Source organism: Cyrtonyx montezumae, unplaced genomic scaffold, assembly GCF_038088225.1.
Source record: "Cyrtonyx montezumae isolate F1298 unplaced genomic scaffold, pur_monq_1.0 scaffold_3, whole genome shotgun sequence".
Lineage (NCBI taxonomy): Eukaryota > Metazoa > Chordata > Aves > Galliformes > Odontophoridae > Cyrtonyx > Cyrtonyx montezumae.
In genome coordinates, this window is record NW_027072034.1 from 28,671,669 (window position 1) to 28,698,127 (window position 26,459).

At 39.9% G+C, this 26,459-nt stretch overlaps 1 protein-coding gene across 1 annotated transcript in view; it reads right to left on the minus strand.

The window, feature by feature from the left end:
- Positions 1–26,459, minus strand: part of MYO16 (myosin XVI) — a 257,006-nt gene that overhangs the window by 17,757 nt on the left and 212,790 nt on the right. Inside the window, exon 32 of the mRNA XM_065741050.1 lies at positions 8,918–9,076. Within this exon, the coding sequence (XP_065597122.1) occupies positions 8,918–9,076 (159 nt within the window). The remainder of the gene's footprint in view (positions 1–8,917; positions 9,077–26,459) is intronic.

The window sequence follows — 26,459 nt, forward strand, 5'->3', positions numbered from 1 at the left end:
TTGTTTCAAGGTGAGGTTCTTTCTTTTTGAAGCTGGTCCATGAGGTATTATGTGGATACTGGAAAGTCTGATATTCATGTTCTGCAGTATACTAGGTTTTTCAAATATGAGTTGCCACTATTCCTTTCTTACATTTACTGAAGTCAGTAAACAAACCTTGCCCTGCAACATAAAATTTGCCCTGAGCAAAATCACACATTTTTGATAAAATGAAATGCTTGAAATAAATGTTTTTTTTTGTTTTTTAATTTGAGATTTCCCTCCCAAAATCTGTTTTTGTCAACACAATTCTTTATTTCAACAATAATAAAAAATAAGCCATTTTAATGCAGAATGCCTTTTTATGTGTTCTTAATTAACTTGAGTAAAAAATATATTTTTCCTAGATCAGTAGCATGCTTTTGAAAAAGATACTATTTTTGCACCATATTCATATTCTTAAGGATCTATGGTGCATTATAGCCTTGAGCTAAGAATATCAGTGATTTTCTATTCCTATGAAAAGAACTTTGATAAGGAGTCTTATCAAATAAATAAAGTTTCCATGTACAGCAACAGCATGTCAACACAGACCAAGCAGAGGCTTAGTGGAGTTTGGAAAGATAAATGGAGTAGTTGATTGCACTCTAAAAGTTTTCCTTTACGTGCACCTACGTAAATATTTGGATACCACAGTGCACTGAATAAGACCTTGCTTAATTCAGCACAAGGTTGGAAGCATCAGTTTAGCAGGGAACTCTACAAGAACACAGGTTAATGACAAGTACAGGCTGGAACATGAATTCTGTCATCAGGAGTGGGCTTTCTTGAAACTATTCTCAAGTTATCCACAAGAAGTAGATTCATAGATTCATAGATACATTAGGTTGGAAAGGACCTACAAGATCATCTAGTCCAACCATCCTCCTATCACCATCCTTACCCACTGAACTACTAAATCAAATCCCTTAGCACCTCATCTAAATGCTTCTTGAACAGAGCTAGGGATGGTGCCTCAAACACCTCCCTAGGCAGGCCATTCCAGTGCCTGACCACTCTTTCAGAGAAAATTTTTTTCCTCAAATCTCATCTAAATCTTCCCCGGTGCAACTTGTGGCCATTCCCTCTCGTTCTGTCATTATTTATCAGGGAGAAGAGGCCCACCCCCTCCTCACCACAACCCCCCTTCAGGAAGTGGTAGAGTGCAATAAGGTCTCCTCTGAGCCTCCTCTTCTCCAGACTAAACAATCCCAGCTCCCTCAGCCGCTCCTCATAAGACTTGTGCTCCAGACCCCTCACCAGTTTTGTTGCCCTTCTCTGAACACGCTCCAGGGTCTCAATGTCCTTCTTGTAGTGAGAGGCCCAAAACTGAACACAGTACTCGAGGTGTGGCCGTACCAGAGCTGAGTACAGGGGGATGATCACCTCCCTGCTCCTGCTGGCTACACTATTTCTAATACAGGATGCTGTTGGCCTTGTTGGGCACACTACTGGCTCATGTTAAGCCGAGCATCAACCAACACCCCCAGGTCCTTTTCCTCTCTACATTCTTCAAGCCATTCTGCCCCAAGCCTATAGCATTGCATGGGGTTATTGTGGCCAAAGTGCAGGACCCGGCACTCAGCCTTATTGAACCTCATCCCATTGAGCTCAGCCCAGCTGTTCAGCCTGTCCAGATCCCTCTGAAGGGCCACCCTACCCTCAGGCAGTTTGACACATCCTCCCAACTTGGTGTCATCTGCAAACTTACACTCAATCCCCTCATCTAGGTCATCAATAAAGATATTAAACAAGATGGGCCCCAATACCGACCCTTGGGGGACACCACTTGTAATGGGATGCCAGCTGGACTTAACTCCATTAACCACTACCCTCTGGGCACGGCCCTCCAGCCAGTTCTCCACCCAGAGAAGAGTGAACCTGTCCACACCACGGGCTGCCAGTTTCCTCAGGAGAAAACTGTGGGAGACCGTGTCAAAGGCCTTGCTGAAGTCCAGGTAGACTACATCAACAGCCTTTCCCTCATCTACCAGTCTGGTCACCCAGTCATAGGAGATGAGGTTGGACAAGCACGATCTGCCTTTTGTGAACTCGTGCTGGCTGGGTCTGATTCCCTGGTTGCCATGCACGTGCCGTGTGATCTCCCTCAAGATCATCTGCTCCATAACTTTCCCTGATACTGAGGTCAGGCTGACAGGCCTGTAGTTCCCCAGGTCTTCCTTACGGCCTTTCTTGTAGATGGGAGTCACATCGGCAAGCCTCCAATCTTGTGGGACCTTTCCAGATAACCAGGAATGCTGACAGATGGTAGAAAGTGGCTTGGCAATCACCTCTGCTAGCTCCCTCAGCACCCTTGGGTGGATCCCATCTGGTCCCATGGACTTGTGGCAGTTCAGATGGAGGAACAGGTCTCTGACTGTCTCTGCTTGGATCACAGGGGGTGTATTATGCGCCCCGTCCCAGACTTCCAGGTCAGGGCAAGTACCCTGTGGACAACTGCTCTGTCTATTAAAGACAGATGTGAAGAAGGCATTGAGAACCTCAGCCTTTTCCTTATCCTCCGTGGTTACATTCCCTGCCACATCAAGTAAAGGAGAGAAATTCTCCTTAGTTCTTCTCTTACTGTTAATATACTTGTAAAAGTATTTTCTGTTCTCCTTTACTGCAGTAGCCAGTCTATGTTCGAGCTGGGCTTATGCATTTCTAACTTTCTGCCTGCAAATCTTGGCCAGTTCTCTGTAGTCTCCCCAAGTAGCCTGTCCCATCTTCCAGAGGACATAGACTCTCCTTTTCTCTCGGGGTCTCAACAAAAGTTCCCGGTTCATCCACACTGGTCTTTTTCCCCTCTGGCTTGACTTACAGGACTCAGGGACAGCCTGCTCCTCTGCCTTTAAGATTTCCATCTTGAGGAGCATCCAAGCTTCCTGGACCCCTTTACCCCTCAGGAGTGAGTCCCAAGGGACCCTTGCAACAAGTGACCTGAACAGGTCAAAGTCTGCCCTCCGGAAGTCCAAGGTAGCAGTTTTGCTAGTCACTCTCTTGACATCACCAAGAATAGCAAAATCCCCAACCTTCACATCTCCTACTAGTCCTTCTCTGTTAGTGAAGAGCAGCTCTAGCAAGGCATCTCCCCTGGTAGATTCTTGCACCATCTGTGTCAGGAAGCAATCTTCCACACACTCTAGAAATCTCATTGACTTCTTCCTCTGCGCAGTATTATATTTCCAGCATATATCAGGGAAGTTGAAGTCCCCCATGAGAACAAGTGCTGGCCATCGTGCAACATCTACTAGTTGCTTGTAGAACACCTCATCTATCTCTTCATCCTGACTAGGTGGTCTATAACAGACCCCCACCACGATGTCAACCCTACAGACCATCCCCCTGATCCTTATCCATAGACACTCTATCATTTCCAACCTCAAGCTCTTCAACATCAAAACACACTTTGATATAGAGAGCTATGCCACCACCCTTTCTTCCCTGTCTATCCCTTCTGAAGAGCTTGTAGCCATCAATCCCTGTACTCCAGTTGTGGGAGTTGTTTTATCCCCTTCCCCCGTCACAGCTAGTTTAAAGCTCTCACAATGAGTCCAGCTAGCTCCTGTGCTAGGATTCATTTCCTCCTTTGAGACAGGTGCATTCCATCAACAGATAACAGGCCAGGAGACGAGTAAACTGCCCCATGGTCAAAAAACCCGAAGTGTCTGTCTCTACACCAACCTCTCAGCCAATTATTCATCACCTGTGTTTTCCTAGCCCACTCTGTGTCCTTCACCGCCCCAGAAGGTATGGAAGCAAACACCACTTGTGCTCCCACCCCTTGAACTAATCGCCCTAAACCCCTGAAATCTCTTTTCATAGTTCGCAGGCTTCTCTGAGATATTTCATTGCAGTCTGCCTGAAGTATGAGTAACGTATAGTAGTCAGTGGGGCGTATCAAATCCAGAAGTCTTCTAGCTATGTCCCTGACCTGGGCCCCAGGGAGACAGCACACTTCTGTATGGCTTGGGTCTGGTCTGCAAATGTGGCCCTCAGTTCCCTTGAGAAGGGAGCCGCCTACTACGATCACCTTTCTTTCTTTCTTGGCAGCAGCAGTCTCAATGCACGGAATCGACTGCCTTGCCATTGGTGACCTCCTGGGGGAATCTTCCTGCACCTCCCCCCTTATTTCCTCTTCAACGTCCAACGCTGCAAACCTATTGCTGAGGGGGACCTGGGGACACGGGGGAGGCAGAGGGGGAGATTGCCCACGGTACCAAGCAGGGACTCTCTGCCAGCCCTCCCCATCCCTCAGATACCCCACCTCTGCCCAACGGGGACAGGTCAGGGAGTCCACCACTAATTGTGGGGGATCTCCCCGGTGCCTTTCTCTCTGGTGCTCTAGGGAGTTACTCCACCAGTCAATCTCCCGCTCACAGTCCCCGATGGCCCTCAGTCTCTCAACCTCCTCTTTCAGTTCAGCCACCATGCTAAGCAGATCTTCCACCTGCTCACACCTTGAACAGGAGAACTGCTTGCCACCCTCATCCAGCAGTAGCAGGCTCTGGCACTCCCTGCAACCAGAGACCTGTATAGCCACGCTTATAGGCAGACCTTCTGTCTGGGTTGACGCAGCCTTTTTAAGGCAAGTCCTCTGTCTAGGAGAGACCATGGCACAAAAAAAAAAAAAAAGAATAAAAATAAATAAATAAAAAATAGTTCAAAGTAATAATATATATAGATATGGATGGTGATAATAAAATTAAAAAATAAATAAATATATATAATGGAAAATTAAAAAAATAATAATAATGTTGAGAAAAAAAAACACAAACAAACAAACAAACAGACACTGCAGACACAGAGAACAGCAATAAATAGGATGGATTTGCAATAGAGAAGGGACAGTAATCCTGCACCCTGCCACACGAGCTCCCACACCTACAGCAGCACAGTAAGGGGGTGGTACTCACGTGTAGATTGCTCCTCCCTGTGCCTGGTGGCCTTTTCACCTTGAGGCCTTTTCAGAGCTGAGGGGTGTAGGTGAGGGTGCCGTTGCCCTGGCAACGCCTATGCCACATCAGCCTCTCACCGCTCTCACTCGGTTCCTGTGAGACAGGAACCTCTCGAAAAACCCCCCTGTACCTCAACATCTGCCACTGCAGCTCCAGCTGTGCTGATTCCAAAGCAGTCAATCTGCAAGTGTTCATGCCTGTGTCACAGAGACGTTCTGTAAGGTTGGCTGCTGTGACACCTCTCCCATTCTGTGATTTCCTAGGCTGACGTTTCCATTGTCTACTGTACTAAGATAAATCGGTAAGTTCCGATTTATCATACTGTAGCCCACAGATGACCTGCTTAGAGAAAATGGCCACCTTCTTAGCAGCTAAAGTTAGGCTAGATACATCCCTTCACAATAATAGTGCATAGGGCTCTTAATGAAACAGTCAGGCTCTTGACAACTGATCAGCATGAACTATACAGCAAGTCCACTCACATGTATCTCCACACCACAAACAGTGGGCCCTGAATGTAGCTGAAGAGGAACAAGCAGCAAAGTTTCCTTGGTTGGACAGGAGGGTACCAATGGAACTAGACGCTTGGCACAGTGCAAAGCATGTGCCTGTGTGCCTATTGGGCATGATGCAGCATATTCAGTCTCCTGAGGTCCAAACAGGCAGTGTCATGTACACAGAATTAACTCTAGATTTCAGTTAGATCACAGTGGGTAAGTACCTACACAGCACACAACTGTGGGTAAAGAACTGTCATATACCTGGAGAATTTATTTCTTTCACTAACCAAAGGTTCAATCACCTCAATCACTTCATTAGTTGCCATATTTAATCGCTTCACTTAATAATTAAACACTCCTCTACAACTCATTAAGTACATGGTGGAAATAAACAATGATGAATTTCACAACATTTTTATCTGCTGTGTCTGAGTGTTTACCACTTCGGTGTTTTGAGCAATTCAGGATTTCAGTACTGTAACATAAAAGATTACTATAGGCTTTCTGATTACTCTTTGCATTTGAACAAGAAAATAGTTTAAAAAAAAAAAGTTTTATTTAGAAGAGAAGTCCGGTAGGTGTGGAAGGTTTGTAGAAGACAAGCCACATGTTCATAATACAGAGTTGTAGAAAGCTGTTACTAATAATATTATAGGCAAAAAGGAGAAGAGGATTACGTTATATAAAAAGAAACTTATACTAAAATTCCAGGCTAATAGCAGTGCCAGAAATTAAACTCAGCTTCTCGGAGTTGCTTAGTAATGGTTTTCCAAAGAATCACCAGGTTAGCATAAGATTAACATCTTGGTCGAGATGATTTTTCTTATGATCATAGTGACTTCAGGTTTCATGATGCTCTAGAGAAATGATGGACACTGTTTCAATCTCAGCAGCCAAAGTTGTACTTAAGAAACAGCTTTCTGTATTAACTCATATGATGTTGCACAAATCTAGGTTTTCATTCTAACAGTGGAAAGTAGATTATACAATTCCACTGTGTAGCAATGGGAAGCAATTTATTTTATGCTCAAGAGTTTTGTAATCTCCCATCAACTAATTAATAACGCGTTTCAAGTTTTACTCTCTGAAAAGTTAAGAGAAATCTTGTATACAGTAATAAAAATGGATAAGCATTTCACATGAAAATATCTAATGTAACATTCAAAAATCAAAGAATCACAGAACCAGAATCACAGGAGTTGGAAGGGATCTCAAGAGACCATTAAGTCCAATCACACTGCTAAGCAGGTACCCTACAATAGGTAGGTGTATCAGTATTGCCTAGTGATATCACACAGATTTCAAACTCAAGAAGATGTTCAAGTTGAATCCTGGAAGGATTTTTATTTTTAAGAAATATATTTTTCAATTTATGTAATCTAAACACACTGAAGATTTCGTTTATGCTTTCAATTATTATAAATGCTATCCAGAAAAGTATAATTCTACACCACAAAGTTCATTTTTTGATTTTGGTCTTTTGTGTCAGGGTAAAACTAAAGCTTAATAATATTTCTACAACAGCCTGATAGGCAAAATGTGAATTTGAATCTTCAAATACCATAAATACTGTTAATTCCTTGCCCAGTGGGATCCTGAGAAACCTAAAAGGACTTTTTTTTTTCTGCTCACTGTATACAGTGAATGCCAAAACCATTCCTTATGAAAACTGCATCAAAACTAGCAACCTTCAATTGAAAGTTTGAGTTTGATGAAGCAGTGTTTTTTAATGGAAAAAATACCTTACTGGAAAATTCCACTGCACAACATTACACCTTTATGATTAAACTTTCCATTTACAAATAGTTTAAAAATAATTTGTTTATGCGTAAGAGATTCAGTGTGTTATCGATGTGAATAGCCCTGGCTACTATTGATTGCAAACACAATAACAAAAAACTTCACACAATTAAAAGCACTAATCTCACCTACCAGTTGGCCTTCTATGCAAGCAACAACCATTTATTTCAGTAACTGCAATCATTTGCTAACTTAACTATAATCACCACAAATTACAAACATGAAGCATCATTTCATTTCTAAACTAAAAGAAATGCAGCTCTTATGATTAAACTCACAGTTAAGGGATCTGGGGATAAAATGGTTGCTCTTATAAAAAACTGATCTCCCACAGGTCCCATTAGGACATCAGAATATACGATTAAAATCCTACATAGAAAAGAATCAAAGTCTTGATCTACCCACAGATTTTGTGTTAATATAACAGTCTGACTGTTATACATTTTCAAAATATGCTCCCTCCTCCCTAAACTGTTGTACTGATACAAATGGGGACACAGTTATAATAAACAAAGATGCCTTTTTTTTCTATTACAGTGTGTTCCCAGTTCCACACAGGAATGAATGTACCTCTCACTCCTATAACTTCTTAAACTGGATGAATTTTCTGCTGTGATTATCAGAGAGAACAGGAAGAATTATTTTGGTCAACAACTGCAGAATGAAATTTTCCTGGAAAACAAAATAAATTATTTAATTTTGAAATGCCTCATTTCAAATAATAAAGCTTGATTTTTTTTTTTGTTTCAAGACCAGCATATTTCTTAAGTAAAGCGTATCTGGAACATAAAATGAAATGCTTCTGATAAACTTAATTTTTCAATTCAGACCTATGCATATTAAATAGCTCTAGCTTTTGGTTTTATTTTTTTAAGGATAGTACATATGGAAAACGAAACGTAGTATTTCAGTTGATACTTCATCCCCTTGATTCTTCCAGTGTAGTTCTCAAGCTACCAACTATATTCTACATTCTGTGCACCTCCACCCTTAGCATTAAAGGTGATGCCACTGCTCTACTTAGGCAAACAATACTAAGATTTAAGTTTTTTGTAGGAAGATAGGTGTATGCCATGCCACACACATACTTACACATTTGCTCTTCCACATCCTATCAAAATTTTTGTCTCATTTTATATTCATACTTGTGTAATCGTATTGTCTGATTATCCATAGTACAGGTGTTAGTTATATCCTTAGGATTATGCTTATAGGACCTTGAAAGATTTCATTTGGTCATTGTTCTTGCAACATTTTGATCCTCTCATTGCAATTACACACAATCTGACATTCACTAAGAAGGCAACTGTACCAACAGGAGATCCTGGTTTTCCATATTCTCTTCCATTTTTATTGATCATAGAATCAGAAGCTTCAAATCTCAGTTATCTTTAGGCTATTTACAGACTTGGAGCAGAGGTAATTACAACTTCCTCAACAGAGGCTGTTTTATTTTTTTCACATTCAGCTTTTATTGCAGATGGGCTTATCGGTTCATACACGCATAGTTAAGCCAGTTCCAGAAACAGAGATATTTCACAACTCAAGAGATTCCAGCTTGACTGTATCTTTAAAAGCTCACTGAAAGGTGCACTTCAGCAATTTTCTGTTAGAAGAGATTTGGGATTAAAAAATGCTTACCATTTGATACTGAATTTCCATTTTCAGCAGTCACAGAACTGGACAGTGGATTAGAAGACTGAGTTCCATGGTTATTTGCATTTTTATCCTGGGTTTCTGATCCAGTATCTGATGCATTTGGATCTTCTCTGCTTCTCAAGTTCAGGTTAGTTTCAGCACCTGTCACAGAGAAAAGGCTTGTCAGCTTCCTATTTACTAGCGGCTTTCACACAGAAACAGACACAATTAACTTTGAGAAACCAAATCACTATATCAAATCAATTTAATTAATCGCTAAGTTCTCTAGACTAGTGATAAATGTGGAAGGTTCAATTCAATTACTTTTGCAAGGTTTTTCTCTTCATTTTTTTGGCTAGTGTTACACCTGTAGCCATTTAAAATTTATGAAATTGAAAGCTTCAACAACATTTTACTTGCACTGTTTCTCTTCGCATATACATCAGCTGAAAAAACTCCACGTTTTATTGCTTCTATTTCAGGTTCTGTCCTATGTCACAAAAGTTTGTACACTGCTCTAATTGCTGCAGTGTCTTTCACCATCACATCAGGTCATAACAACAGCTAACACATGGCTTTATTTTTTTCTTTCATTTCCTCCCTTGAAAAATGAGACAGCCTTTAACACAAAATCACAAGTAGCAACATTCCTGCCAGCAAGGTCTCCCCATGGGCACTATTCACCCTGCCTAAGGGCTTTCCAGCCATCAACTGTCACTTTCTATAACATTCTGTATTTTCAAATAATTTCTTCCAGTTACATTTCTTCAAGATACCACAAGGAGCCCAAGTCCTGGAGTTGATCACAGGCTGCATACAGTGCATATTTCCTCAAAGAAAAGGGCAAAATTACCTTTTCTTTACATATTGACTGAGGGCTGAGGGGACTGGGAGACAAGACCAGGAACGGTCCCACTGCACATCCAGCATCCCAGGTGACCCCCACTCTGACCTTGTGTGGCAGGGCTGGTGAGATGGTTTAAATGCTGCACTGGCAAGGCTATGCAGGTTTGGTGGGCTTCTCTCTTTTTCTGGTTTCTCTCTGTGAGGTGGTGAACATATATGCACTGTGTTTCCCTGTTGTAATGAGGTTTCCTTCAGAGAAGACAGAGCTGAATGCTGTTCTCTTTGGCTAGCTTCACTTCAGCTCCCCTAACTCCCTCCACCCACTGGGAGCTGGCATTAGCTACAAGTATGATGCATGATGGCTCATCTGGGTACAGAGGCCCTCATTTAGCACTCTAAAATTGAAATATTTCCTCTGACAGCCCTCAAAGAGCTGTCATAATAAGAATGATAATTAACAGAGGCAAAAAGACTAGCTATTAAAACCAGTGTCATAGCATTCACTCATGTGACCAGTGACATCCTCAATGCACCCAAAGATGCAATATGTACTTATTAAGTGTTAAGCACATAAGCATTTTTCAAGGGGAGAGAGGAAAAGTACTTCTTCACCACATAACAGATAACTTTCCTGCAAATTTTCAAACTTAATATTGAGTGCACAGTCAACTTTCATTTTCATGCCTAAACTGAAAAAAAAAAAAAACCTCTGAGTTACAAAGTACCAACATTATTTTTAATGAATTAATGAAATGAAAACTATACTTCCATTTTGGTTGACTTGAAATGTTTCCTTTCATTGAAAAGGGCTTTCTTAGTTATGTTTAGCTTTTAGTTATCTAATACTGAATCTCAATATTTCCTTTGCTGACAAAAAAGCTGTCTTGAAAAGGCAAAAAGATCATTTCCAAGCTGTCAGAATAAAACATTTCAATGTTGGGGTTTTTTTTCCCCTTTCTTGCCCTCATTCCCTGATCCTTACTTGTTGCCAGATCTGATTGGAGTACTTTGGTGGTGCTGCTTCCTGAACTGCATATTTAGGCAAATGTGCTATTCACTGAAAAAATTAGGCCACCTCTACCCGCAGTAAGTGATTTGGGGCAGGCGGCAGAACTTGAGTCTGAGCTAGAAAATGCACACAGCACAATTATAAGAGCATGCCTGATTTAGCTTTTGTGCAAGCAAGTTGACTGAAAAATGTGTCTTTGCAGCTCGTATTTAATTTGTCTGAAAAGGAAATGTCACTTTCAGATGTTAATAGTCAGTGCACTTGCCTGTAGATCATAATCCACCTACATAATTATTGTGCCACCTTTTACATAAAGAGCCTCAGAGGAAGTGGCTGGGATCCTTGTTTTTCTTAATACCAAAAAGATTTATTGATTTGCCTGACATCTGCAATTCATTTGACTGTGCAAGTGGAAAGACATTTTCTTGCATTCCTACTCTGTAGATGTCTTTTGTTTCATGGGTACATTGTTATCATTTCACAGCATTCATGAAGGGCCCTCAGAAAAAAAAAAAGTTATCTTTTATCCTTTGTACTATGCAGAGCATTGTGATAGTTACTACTGAGAAAATCTCATCATAAACTGGCAGAAACAAGTAGTGGACAAACAGAATGCCTTTGGGATAACTATTTAGATAGAGATCTGTTATCCCACTTGCTCTATTCAGTCACTATAACAAATGTGTACATCTTCAATTAATCACAGAATCATGAAATTGTAGAATCATAGAATGGCTGAGGCTGGAGGAGACTTTAAAGATCATCTAGCTCCAATCCGCAGCCATGGGCAGGGTTGCCAGCAACGAGATCTGGCTGCCCAGGATTCCATCCAACCTGGCCTTGAATCCCTCCAGAGATGGGGCATCCATGGAGACTCTGGACATCCTGTGCCAGTGGGTGCCTCACCATCCTTTAAGTAAAAAATGTATTCCTAACATCTAAATCTCGCCTCCTTCGATTCAAAGCCATTGCCCCTTGTTCTATCACTATAATTTTAAAAAGTCACTCTCCCTGTTGCTTGTAAGCTCCCTTCAAGTACTGGAAGGCCACAATTAGGTCTCCTCAGAGCCTTCTCTTCTCCAACCTAAACAATAGAAGGCTATAATAAGGAAAATACATTTTGCAGCGCTTTGTTTCCTTAATCTTGCGAGCAGGAGAGAAGTCCATATTCTGTTTCAAAATAATCTGGATTGTATAAAGGTGATCGTACCGATTTTCTATATATAGGCATCTGCAGCTCTTTGTTGGAGCAGAGATGTGAATCTCTGAGAAAAGTGTAAACATGCATGTTGGCTAACTTCTAAAAGACTCCAGGAGAGGCTGGAGTTTATCCCTAGCAAATAAGTACTGCTTATTTATTTTTGACTTAGAGTAGAATGGGTGAGTTTCTTAAGAAAATCTCTTCTACAGATAGGATAACAGGAGGATACTTCAGTCAGGTGTAACCAGTGTACTGCCCAGTGCTGAAGAAGTTACATCATCTGGGCAAACCTGTCTGGAATTGCACTCCAGGTGCTTTTACCTACTGCTGTAGGGCGTTCTTCTTTGCTGCCTCCCCACTACCTAAAACATTTACTGAGCATAAAAAATGCATCTCCTTCTTGTCATAGCACTTCAGTTCCACGTAGATTAGCATTACACAGCAATATCTTAGATAGGAATTCTGTGGACAACTATAAAAAATATAGGGAAGTACACTCTTAATGTTATCCATCAAATACTCATCTGAAATTCGCTTCACCATCATGTTTTCTCAGTCATCTGACACAGAAGTTTGGATTTTTCTCCACATTAAGGTCTACTTCCCCCTGCTGCCATGAACCTCTACAGAAACAAGAGTGCACAGCTCTATCATCCCTTATCAACTCTCTGGAACTGCAATAGTCAGGAGAGAAGAAAAGAAGAAACTGTAGTTCCTACAGTTGCATACCTTCACCAACCCAAGATTTTTGTGAAGACTTGTTCTCAGCAGATGGATGGATGATCTACCAGAAGTTTCCACTATTTTTTTTTTATTTTTTTTTAGTAACAGCATTTTAACAGTTGCTACCCAGTAATGAATGTTATTTGAAGAGTCATCCATGCCTACTTGTGAGACAGTAGCTACAGAGAGGTATCAGCTGTAAGAGCACAGTGGGAGTTCATGATTATAAACGGAATATAAGCTCCAAGAGAGAATATACAGATTGTTTGTAACTGTGAGCAGCATTTGGACTATTATTTTGGCAAGCTCAATTTCCCAAAAAGATATCTCTGACTCAGTCAAATTCTGCTCTGACTAATCTTGCAGATAATGAAGATTTATGGACAAAAAGGATGTATATGGTTTGGGGCAGACTATACCCCTTGACTGCAGAACAGTTAACTACTGGAAGCAAGGTAATGTACAGTTTTTAATCACAGTGCAACAATAGAAGTGTAACAATTATTTCCTCACAAGCAAGCTCCGTATTCCTTTAAGTTCAGAATTAATTATATCAACAGTTCTTGAAAAATGTAAAAGGAAACGCATGCAAAAGAGGCAGGTTGTGAAATCCACATTTGCGTGCTAGTCTCAATGATCCTCAAAAAGACTAAAGAGTTTAAAACTCATAAGGCACCAGATGAACTTAGTTTCACTTAATTTGGCATAATAAATTCAGAGTATGGCTATCGCTGACATGATTTAACATACCTGCTTTTTATTTTCATTTTTGAATTATTATCTTTCTTTTAAAAGAAAGCCAACACTGAAAGCTACATGTAATAACTTTGTGTCAAAAGACCAAATTAAACTCCTTTAATTGAGCTCCAAATAAATGAGTTCCAAACATCACAATACAAAACTCTTTTTTTTTTTCCTCAAGCATAAAATGTAGGATTCCAAACACTACATTTATTTCATAAGCACTACTTAGGCTGAATTAATGGTGTTATCAACAAACTATAAAATGAACCAGTATATGCTCTGTTCAGATGACAGACTAAGTGCAATACTGAAACATTTTGAGGAACTATTAATTTTGTAAGGAAACTATATATTTAGCCTATTTAATAAAATCTAAAGCAAAGTATAAATCAACGATTGATATCAGTACTTAGGTGGAACCACCACAGACTCTTTTTGCAGCAAGACAGACAAAACAATGTTATTAAAAGCCCAGCAGTAGCTCCATACTGATTGGACTGTAGTAGTCCAACCTGATTGGACTGTAATTTACTTTTCCAACAATGTTCTGTTTTCTGCCCTTCTTTCCTTAAAAACTGGCACATCCATAACTTATATCTATCCCTTTCTGCTCTTTTTTTTTTCAAATACTCCTTTTAACATTTAGTGCTCATTTACAGTCTGACTGAAAACTCATTAATAACAACAGAAGGTCTCTGCTGCTTCCAGTGGGTTTTGGATCAGATTCATGCTTACCTTGGATGCTTAGTGCTGTGCTGCCAGAGCACTGAGCGATTCATGATGCAGGGTAAATACAAAGAGCCTCCTACTTTTTCTGTCCTGGTAATTTAAATGTGTTCACAACTGTTCTCTGGCCCTGAGGCAAACGGTAAGAGACCCATGTCTATGCTATTAAACATACTTGTCCTTCACAGCAGAGAGACTGCATCCAAGCTGTCTGCTGGGAATAGTCCCCGGCCAGTACCATATCCTGAACCATGCCCAGATCTGCCTGGAAGGAGGCCAGTCTGCCAGCTCCAAAACCATGCCAGGGACTGCTTGAACACTTCGGCGTCCCAGATGATTGAGTTGCCATACCCTGACATTGGCTCATCTATGAAAATAAACACAGCCCTTCTCCTTGACTAGTTACCACAATTAGAAATGAACGGTCAATGTTAAGACCATCTCAGGAGAAAAACAAAAAAGGAATAAAACAGTCAGAAAAAAGAGCCTCAGACAGTATGGGGACAGTTAAACACTGAACAGCTGCACAGTCACCACTGAAGTCACTTGTAGAAGTTTCATCTTCACTAGTGCTAGGCCAGTGATAACTCTAATGATGTAGACAAGGTGAGTTTACTTTGTCTTGCTCTAGGGTAAACAGAAGTCATACGACAGACGAGGGGTGTATACCCCTCTTGATCTGATTTGACACATATCCAGATCATTCCTTCACAGCACATGTTCCATTTAATTAAACAGAGAGCACAGGCTATGTTCCCAAACAAGGAATTCCTGTGTCCTCAGCTAAACTAGATGCATCTCAGTCCTAACATTGAAACAACCTTTGTCCTGGTCCACAAATGATCAGTCCCATAAAATAAAATCCACAAATATTGTAGAAAAAGCTTAATACTATTTCCACAAAAGAACTGAATCTACAATAATATGTAAGACATATTGTGGAAAGTAGTATATGAAAGAAAAAGAAGAATAGTTCTCCTTACCGTTTCATATGTATAATAAATCCCAGGATAATATCAAGCATTATTTCTTAATTAATGAAAAACATGTATTCTTGCAACCAATAATCAATATATGGCTATACATATCAAGACAGACAGCTATTCACAATTTTATTTGCAACTGTAAAATCCAGAAAACACTGTATTCTGGTAGATGCACTCATTTACTATTGAAGAAGCTTTTCCTTCCTGGGCTATCAGAGAATCTAAATGCTAAATAGCTTGATTTCCTTGAAAACTATGGCGAGCATCCAGCAAATGAAAATTTCAGATCAAGCAGCTTGTCACTGTACACATGAATAAGTGATAACCGATGGATCTCATTAACAAGCATATGAATTGGATAGAAGTTGCAGACAGAAGGGATTCCTGATCTGTGCCCCCGTTCTTTCCTGGGAGAGCCAGGAATATACCAAATTCTAGTAGTCAACCCTGAATATTTGCTACATTTCCTGCAGCAACTGGACACTGTGCAGTGAGGGAAATCGAAGATGATGACTGCGCAAATGACACACACATCATCTGATGAAGGATAAGGAGAGGAAGGTTACACAAGGAGAGGTTGTTTTATTTTGGCTCCAGTGTTTATCACTGTGTTTTGTTGCACCTTGGAAATTTCACTTGGCATTTCCTGTTTTGCTCTGACTTGCTACTGAGACATTCCTTGTCAGTGGAGTTTGCTAGCTACCCTCAGCATGTTGTCTTGGGTGTCCTTTTGCTGGATGAATGCATATTGCTTCAGATTAGTTCAGTTTACTCACATGAAGTCACTCTGTGACCTGCTGTAGCATGACTGTTTACTTTGTCTGCTGAGAGCTGGAGGCAAGCAGATGCATCTTATTTGCTGAAAGAAATGGAGCAGGATGAAAACTGACAAGACAGGATTCCCCCAGCCTATTAGCGTGTACTGCCTGTCTCGCCCTCATAGCTGTGCTGCTGGCTGCCACTGCAATAATTATTCATTGATTTATTTCATCTCACAAAGCCTGCACCGCCAGCAGCAATAGTAGGATTTCCCCCCTCAGTGATGCTCCCAGGACAGGCAGCAAGAAATCTGTAGTGTTGCTTCCAGCATCCTTCTCTGTGAGATAAGTGGAGCTAGTAGAGGCATTAGAAGGCACTCCAGAAGCCTCATACTTAAACACAGCAGGTAAATACAGTATGAAGGAAACAGACAATTCCTACTTTGCTCTGAGAAGCCTCGTATGAATTTTGGGAAGCAAAGGAAGAAGACACAAGCTATGAAGAACTTCAAGTGACAAAATTCATCCTGATTCATCCTGTGAATCACAGAATCATCAAGGTTGGAAAAGATGACTAAAATCATCCAGTTCAACCATCAGCTCATCCCCATCATGCCCACTAACCATGTATCCCACTGCCACATCCACACTTCCTGAACACCTCCAGGGATGGTGACTCCAACTCCCTGAACAGCCTGTGCCACTGCCTCACCGCTCTTCATGAGAAGAATTTTTTCCTAATATCCAAGCTGATGAAGAGCTCTTCTTCATCTTCACCCACCTTCATCTTCAAGAACATCTTGTGGATGTGATGCTGGTTAGTTAGAGCTCAGAATACATGGCTGATAGCGAGAAGAAAGTTACTGAGGCAAATGCGGAAACCCCTAGACCTGAGGGATCTGAAAGTATACTTTTCTGTAAATCACTTTATAGCCATAGTAATAGCTGTTACAGCCATACACCTAGAACTGAAAATGCTCGGGCAAGTTTCTTCTGATTTCTTATCTGATGGATTTGTGGTGGTGGGAAGACAGTGCTTTACTTTTACACTGACAACAACCATTACAAGTTACAAACCTTTTGTTTATTCCTAGAAATAATGTTAGAGACACCTCTGGGTCAGGCAAGCTTTCAGAGCTGGTGAGGGAGACAGTAAAAGTGCGTTCTTCCCCTGTCTGGAGGTCTCTGGATTCTTTGAACTAGATTGGTTCCCAATGTGAGACAAAGGATATTGCTGCTGAAGGGGTGAAAATAGCCTTCTTAAATATTCATCACTTACAAAGAATATCTAGACAGACTGCCATCTCTTCTGCTTGATAGCCTCTGAACAAGAACTTGGAACATCTTTTTAATGCAGCAAGTATACTGGAGTCCAGCCAGTGTATGCGCTTCAGAGAAGAGGGATTTCCTTCACCACTTCTTCTCTAGGAATGGATCTCAGCAGAGATCAGCCTTTCTGAGGCTCCACCATGAACCACCAATGCCAGGAAGGAAGGCAGCACTGCTTGAGATAACTTCCTGCCTTACAAGAAGCATCTCTTTCCCTCATGTTCCCTACTTTTTCAAAGTCTAATATGGAAAAAAAATAAAGACATAGCCGATTATACTCTGTAATAGTTTTGTTTACTGTTAGGTGTGTTGATTGGCTGACCGAAGAGTCTATTTCTTGTGTTTGTGTGGTTAATCAACTGCTGCCATCTGGAAAAGGAGATGGCAATTTGGTATGAAACACAGCTTCCCTTTTTAAAACTGTTTTCTTCTAACTAACATGGATGCAGCAGTCCTTTTTGAAGACAGACATTCAAGTATGTTTAGTTTTGTGTGTGGTATCTCAGTAACAGAACAGCCATTACTCCTGGTGGTAGCTGCTGTTGGAAGGAATTATGTGATGAGACACTGTCTCAACCTTCCTCTCCTTCAAACGCAGTTGCAAATATTGTGAAAATAAATAAACAAAAAACCTGAAAACAAACAAACAGACAGGGATTTGCCACAAACAACTGCATCACACTGTTTCTGTTTACTTTTCTCAGAGAATACTTCTACAGAGATTTTTCAGAACTCTCTCATATGAACTCTGGCACCAATAGAAACACAAAAGTCAGATGAATTGTTTGGGCAAGTCCTGAGGAAGAGTCAATGGAGTATTTCTGGATCATCTGTGCTGCCATCCTGTCCGCCATACAGAGACAGTTATTCTGGAAAACCTCTTGGACAACATTTGCAATTTGTTTTGGGAGTAAGCTGACCAAATAATAATTGAATATGGAGATATAATGTTAGCTTGTTTCTAAGTTCATGTTGAGTGGGTACTGTGATGGTCAGTGACACCCCCATGATCCTCAAAGCAGGAATGTATGGGTATCACAGATGCAGTGTGATAAGCATTCATACCATGTACAAATATAGCCAACCTGTGGCTAAAAGCTATCACTGCATTCTACCAATACAGTCAGCATCATTATATTGGAACAAGATCTTAAGGAAAGAGCTAGAAGAAATACTGAAGACAATAAACTTCAGGACTAACAATTTTTTCACATTGTTTTTTTTTTTTTTCCACTGCAGTGATGATAAAATTCATTTTCATGGCTTTCATTTTCAAAGAAAGCAAAAGCTGCACAGAACATAACCCTGAATCAAAAGGCCTTTCTAAGTTCTCACTCACTAGTGGGAAGGCAGATACCCCAGACCACTGCTCCTACTTTCCAAACCTGCTCCATTTCCAAACCTGTCCCACTTTCCCAACAGCACAGTGCAGTTGTGAGAAGACAGCACAGGGACCGGGGCACTCTCACATTTATGACCAGGGCTTTTTCGCACTCTCTTTCTAGCTGCCTTCTCCTGCTTCTCCATCCAGACCCAAAAAATGCCAATGCTGCAGCTGGAACACAATCCATCTGTGGGACTGTTTCATGGTGGGTTGCACAAGTCCTGCCAAGAACTTAGGCTCACCAGCGAGGCATGCTGGAGCTTGCACCATGGCAAACCATTGCTCTTGGATACCTAAGCCAGAGAGGTTGGACGCAGCTTGGTTTGTATGTAACAGGGACAAATGTTTCTGTGCAGAGATACCCCTGAATGACATCTTGACTACTGCTGAAATTCTTGAATTTAGCAGGGTCCAAAAAAAGTCAAAATGTTTAATTGTTAACATTTTCAGTATGAAAAAAATTCAGCATCTGTGACGCAAACCATTTCAATACTTTTCAAACACTTGGACACTGAAAGACTGTATTTCTGCACAGAATTTAAGAATGCTTTATTTTCATTCCAGGACAAAACAAAAATAAATGTCATAGTCTTGCCACTTTCTGTGGAATGAAATTACTGCTCTCTACTGAGGATCTGCGCAAAGGCTGATTTAATGCTGAGATTGATGTAAATAAGTTAAAAGTATCTGAACAGAATTCCTCACTCACGTTGAGAATGAGAGAATTTCATTAAAAGGTGTGTTCAAATTTCATTCTCCACTATGTTCCAAATACCCACAGTCCTGTAAAAACAAGTGATATGATGTTTATTGCCAAAGAGCCAATATTCTTGGTTGGTAAGAGGAATTAAAGTGTGCTACAATTCAATTTTCTTGTTCTCTCAGCTATGACTAATGTTGCACATTAATGCACCTTCAGTTTACAACTAGTGACACAGTTGTTCCCAAACAAAGTTCTTTGTGGTTCTCTATCTTGGATCACAAATAAAAAATACTGAAGACTGCTTAATATCTCAAGAAGCCCACAACACTGTGAGACAACATCCTGAATCAGCACTGAATTTGAAACAACTATGTCACATCAGATAAGTGAAGAAAACACACTGCCATGAAAATAATAATCCTACCTGAAATCTCTACCAGAAGGACTAAAGTCACAATTATACATGGGATAGTATGAGCTTCAAATATCCTTAAATTTAAGCAGTACGGTATGGTTACTGTGGTGCAATATCAGATGCAATGAAGAGGCATGTAGTAAATGAAATTCAAAAGGTAAAAATGAACAAAACACCAACAAACAAATAAAACAAGTCAAAAGCAACAGCCAAACTTGCTGTTTCTCCTCAGCTTCCTTCCTGTTAAGCAGTGACTAGGTATGAACATGAGAGAGCCTGCACAGGGCCAAACTGGTCCGTCAGCTCCAGGTTCCTTTCTTGACAGTTGTAGTTAACTGTCAAATCAGACAAAAAAAAACCCAAAAAAACCCTGATATTTCCTGGGTGATCCTGGGCTGCTGCAGTTCCTCCTCCAACCCCTATATGATTAAATACCAGCTTTGGAAGGGTGCTAAGAATTTGGTTTTATTTTCACTACAAGCACTTCCAATGCAAAATAAATATAATAAAAGCTTATGACAATATCCAATTATTTTTTCACCTGAAATATAAATTAGATTTGATTTGTTCTGTTCTAATAATTTTCCAGTAAAAGTTGTCTATTGTAATCACACACAATGCTTCATTTTCATGTCATAACAGAAAACCAAAGCAAGTTACACATTATATGATTTTATGTTGTAGCAGTGAAATCAGGTAGGAAGGGAAATGCTTCAGTGGAAAAAAAAAAAAATTACCATAATAATAATAAAAAAGGTCTCTTCAACAGAAAAAATATTTTCATTTGGGGTTCTGAAATGGAGAATTATTTTTGGTATGCTGTATTTATTTGTCATGGTTTTATGATTCTACGTTATTCTAAAATGAAAGATATATATATTTTTGTGAGTGTGTCACAGAATGTCTACATAACGGTAGATTTACAGATGGAGAGAAAACTACAGATTAAGGGTATATGTTCCAGACTGAAGAATGTTCTCAAACATTCTGCAAACAGAAATGGCGAGTGCTTTCTCAAGACTCTTCTAATGCCTTTCTCTGCTGCAGTAATGCAAACCACAATTATTTCTTCAGAAAAGTCACCCAGCATGTGCTCGATGGCAATGGTATTACAGCAGCTCAGTCTCCCCTTTTGTTACATTTTGCATTGGGCATCTACAGCGAGCCAAGTATGGGTCCTTTTTTATGACTCATATTAAACTGCTAGTGCAGTGCTTTGGCTTTTTCCCACTTTTCTGTACCTACTGCAAGAGATTCGGACTGAAAGCTGCAAGTAATTCACAGTGAATCAGAGAGGGATGACTCCAGTGTTTAGATACCTAATCTGAAAATTAGTCATAGAAAGTCACCCTCATTCCTTGATAATTAAGGCAATTACATAAACAGATATTAATCTCTCTCAGAGAAGTATTGTCTAGCTTAATTCATTAAACTTTTAATGCTTTGAGAATTTTACTTCAGAGATTTTATAGAAGTCCAATGTCTCATGTAATCACTCTTCCAACGTTCACAGGTAACAAAAAAAAAAAAAAAGAAAAAAAGAAAAAAAAAGGAAAAAAAGGACAACAGAGCTTTTTGTTTTACTGATATTTTGTGAGAAAGTAAAACTATCACACTGCATCAATACAATGTAGGAAAAATGAGATGCAGATATGAATATTATCTTTATTAAGTTGCTTAAGAAGAAAAGCTGAGTGGCTTAGAGGATAAGGGAACAGGATTTCCTCTCAGAAACTCCAGTGGGAATTTAATTTGCAATCCACTGTTGAGACATTAACTGCACAATAGCGGCTTACTCTAATCTGTTGATAGAAGGAAATTATTTACTAGCTATCACTGAGACACCTGCCTTTGACAGGACAGTAAACCTCATACATACACATTAAATCCTGTCATTTTCCATGTTTTTGCCAATTTTAGCAAAGACTATTTGGTAAGTTTTAGTCCCAACTAGGTACATCAAAAATTTGTATTTGCCACGTGTAACAATCTTCCTGTGACTTCCAGTACTTATACTGGAGAACACGAAAGAATTAACAGATACACAAAGCTACCCATATTGCAAATATTCCATGCAAAGAAGAGATTTATATGGATGCGAAAGATATTGCATAGATATTCTGTCAACAATTTAACGTTTGCATGTCTATTTTGCTCTTGCTATATATATTACTAAGTTATTTCTGTAAAGGAACAAGTTACTGAAGCACAGACTTGTATATACAGGCCTACTGATAATGAAACCATAATTCGCAAAACTTGAAGCCTATACACTGATGAGCTACATAAAGGAAAGGTCCTTCTAATTTTATTCTTAGGCAACTAAAACTCACGCTGCAAATTTACACATCTTTTGCACATACTAAGAAGTTTAGCATCCATACTAACTTTTTCTCAACAAGTAGGATGGAGAGAAGGCATTAAGATTATATCTCAATGGCCTGATGGCAAGCGAATTCATCCAGGTTAAGGGAAAATCCTATTTCATTTGTCCCTTTCAGAATTCATGTAGGTATGCACTCTGCCAATCTAAGCACAGATGATGGACTGGAGATTATTACTTCTTTTGTTCAAAAGGTAAAAAATTCCACTTTGTGTGGAATATTAACCATATCAAATGACAAGAACAAATGGTGCAAAATCAGAGTATTATTCGTTCTTGTTGAAGAAAATTCTAACCTTGCTTAGCAAATATTCAATATGTAATACTTCAATATGTAATTGCCTCTTCCTTCCCCAAGATGCTCTAGATGTGAACGAGAAAAAAAAAAAAAGTACATTTGCCAGAGAGAGTGCCTTTGCAAATTAAGGCAGTGCACTGGGTTTCATGCAATTCAGTTTCAAATCTAAGCTTTTCATCTAGAAATACCTGGGTAGTAGCTCTACATATCAGTTTATATCTGTCCTGCAAACTGAAGTTCCTATTTGTATCAATCACGGAGAACAGAAAAAAAAGTGTGTGCACATATTATTGTCCATTTGTACCCAAGCCTTGTTTGACATGGAGTAGAAGGAATTTTCTGTCTAACAGTACAGCTGTAGCTTCAGAGGTAACTCTTTCTGAGCCAGGAGAAATCAGTTCTGCTCAGTTCTCAGTTGTTAACAGTTTTGCTTATTTAAACTGTTAAGTTTTGCAGAGTCAAAAACTTCTGTTATTACCTGAAAGAAACTACACAGTGTACGACTGACCATTTTTTGAACCTGCAGATTATTTTTTTTTTTAAAGCCCAGGCTATAACATCAGGCAAGTTGTTGTCATTGTACTATTTTTATTGTTGCATACATGAAAGAAGGGTGATCTCAGTTCAGTTCACAATAAGACAGCAGTCCATCAGAAAACCACAAATCCATTCTACTGGAATTAAGGATGATCATTTCCCAAAAAGAGGTCAGGAGCCAAAAGGATATCAGTGTTCTCAAGCCTTGAAATTACTCCTCCAGGTAAGAGGAAGGCACACTGGGAGATCTGTCTGTATTACACTTTTATTGGCAAAGAGGCTTTTATCTCCAAGGTTGATGGTTCTGTATAGAGACTCATTGATTCCCATAGCTAACCTTCCTCGACTCTAAAATGGCCCACACTTTCACCTTCTGTTTTGAGTGAAGGTTGTTGTTTGGTTATAACTTAAGTAAAGTAAACTGTACATTAAAGAATGCTGCTCTAGGTCATGTCTTAATTGTCATGAAGTTCAATTTTGTTTTTATTTTTATCACATCTTCTCTTATAATAAAATACTACAAATAACAAAATGAACTGAAGAAAGGGGGCAGTCTTCCAGGAACTTAATATGCATTATGCAAGAGATGATAAAAAATCAGAAGGTAAAACAAGGACAACTTCTAGTTTTACATAACTGAGTCCATTCTACTTTCCATTTAATTAATTGTATCAGAGGTTAAATAGAAGACTATTCCACCTGAGCCTTTGAAGTACAAGAAAAAGTCAAAAGTACTGACCATATCATCACCTATATATCACTTTTGATCTATCTGCTCCCTGCTGAACTACTCATATGTAACTGCACTTAGTATTTTACAGTATTATATAGCTTTCTAGTTCATAAAATATTGATTCGGTCTTTCATTCTGTATCTTTCTTGAACTTTGATCTTCCATAGTTCTTGTTGCCTTGATGAAATATTTAGAAGTACAACATTTTCCTTGTGAAAGGTAAATTTAAAGTTTTTATATGGCAGACTGTGTTAACGCACTATCTTCAACATTCAGGAGAGCCAAGCTGAGCTCTATCATGGTCATATTTACTTGAAAATTGACTGTAGAAATCCTCAAACTCAAATAAACATTTTTAAGGGTAAAAGTCAATTTTCTGACATTATATTAGAGTAAGCTTACCATGCTTCCTCACTAGATACACTCAGACAGCCTTAAAAAGATACAACCAAAGGGATGACTTTGAAATTGATAGTTATTTCCTAACAGATTAAAATGTACTAAGTATATATTAATAGCAGAGCTCCAGCTTAAAAGCAAAACAAAAAAATTGCCATGTATTAATAGGTATTGAATGTTACCGGTTTACTTTGCCAAAGCAAGCAAAACTAGTGCAACAACTTTCAAATTTCATCAATCCTGACACTCAGAATAACAAAGCATTTTCTTGAGGTTGAGAAATGATAGGGTCCCATTTAAAATCTTATGGCTGATAGAATTCAGTATCTAGGAACTTGCAAGGTCCGACCACAATTTTTTCAAGGTCTGGAGGACTTAGACCCACCATGGTTGCAATGGTGGCTGGTAAGAGCCTTATTACCAGTATAAATGCCTTGAATCAATATAGCCATTGATTTTCATGAAACTTGTAGAAACTCAATTATTCGAGATCTTTGTCAACAGAACCATGGAATCATAGAAATATTTAGGTTAGAAAAACCTTTCAAGATCATCAAGCCCAACTGTCAGCATGTCCTTCTCAGCCACTAAAAAACACAGCATGTAGTTCCACATTCACGTCTATTAAAACACCTCCACGGATGGAGACTCTGTCATTTCCCTGAGAGGCCCATTCTTATGCTAGACCACCCCCTCTGTGAAGAAATTTTTCCTGAAATCCATTCTTATCCTCCTCTGGAGCAACTTGAGACCATTTCCTTGCATCACATTACTTGCCACTTAGGAAACGAGACTGACAGAGTCCTCATTACAGCCTCCTTTCTGATACTTGTAGAGATTAACGAGGTCACCCTTCAGCCTCCCCATTTTCAGACTAGAAGTCCTCAGTTCCTGCAGCCACTCCCCAGTCAGTCTCATTTTCTAGTCCTTTCACCAGCTTTGATGCTTTTCTCTGAACACGCTCAAGCAACTCAGTATCATTCTTGCAGTGAGAGGTCCAAATCTGAACACAATATTCAAGGTGTGGTCTCCCCAGGGGGACAATCACTTTTATCATTCTGCTGGCCACATTATTTCTGATGCAGGGAAGGATGCCAATGGCCTTCCTGGCCACCAAGACATGCTGCTGGCTTACATTCAGACAGCTATTGACCAGCACTCTGACGTCCTTTTCTGCTGGGAAACACGCCAACCACTTTTCCCCAAGCCTACCTCACCACTGTGCATGGGATTGTGCACAAGGGCACAATCTGACACAGCTTTGCTGATGGTGAAAACAGATTAGTGACTGTACTGTTGAATGTCATGTGATTAGATCCAGCCCATCATTCTAGCCTATCTAGATCCCTCTGCTAAGCCTTCCTATCTTCAGGCAGATCAGCAGTCCTACTTAATTTGACAGTGGTCTGCAAACTTACTGAGGTTGCACTTGATCCCCTCATCCAGATCACCGACAAAAATTTTAAAGAACGCTGACTCCAATACTGAGCCCTGAAGAATGCAACTATCTGATACCAGCCTTTCAACTAGTTTTTCACCCTGTGAGCCATACACCTGTCCAAGTCATGAGAGTCTGTCTGTCTCTCCAAGAGAACAATGTGGGAAACGGTGTCAAACACTACAAAAATCCAGGTATAAGTTCATAAGTTCATAAGGTTGGAAAGGACCTATAAGATCATCTAGTCCAACCATCCTCCTATCACTATCTCTACCCAACTACTAAATTAAATCCTTTAGCACCTCATCTAAACGCTTCTTGAACAGCGCTAGGGATGGTGCCTCAACCACCTCCCTAGGCAGGCCATTCCAGTGCCTGACCACTCTTTCAGAGAAAAAATGTTTCCTCAGGTCTAATCTAAATCTTCCCCGGCGTAACTTGTGGCCATTCCCTCTCGTCCTGTCGTTATTTATCAGGGAGAAGAGGCCCACCCCCTCCTCACCACAACCCCCCTTCAGGAAGTGGTAGAGTATATAACAAACACAGCCTGTATCTTATCTACTAAGCAGGTCAGTCTGTCATAGAGGAGGTTAGTCAGGATGGACTTTCTTTTATAAACGCATATCAGCTGTTTCTGATCACTTGATTGTCCTACATGTGCCATGTGATAACATTCGAGATGATCTGCTCCATAAGATTCCTTAGTACCCTGGTCAGACTGACAGGTCTGTAATTCTGTAGATCCTCCTTCCTGCCCTTCTTATAGACTGGGCACATATTCAGCAACCTCCAGCCAACTGGGAACTCCCTGGTTAGCCAGGACTGATGGTAAATTATTGATAGTGACTAAGTGAGCACTACTGCCAGCTCCTACAACACCCCTGGATTAATTCCATCTGATCCCATAGTCATTTAAACTCAAATGATGTAAAA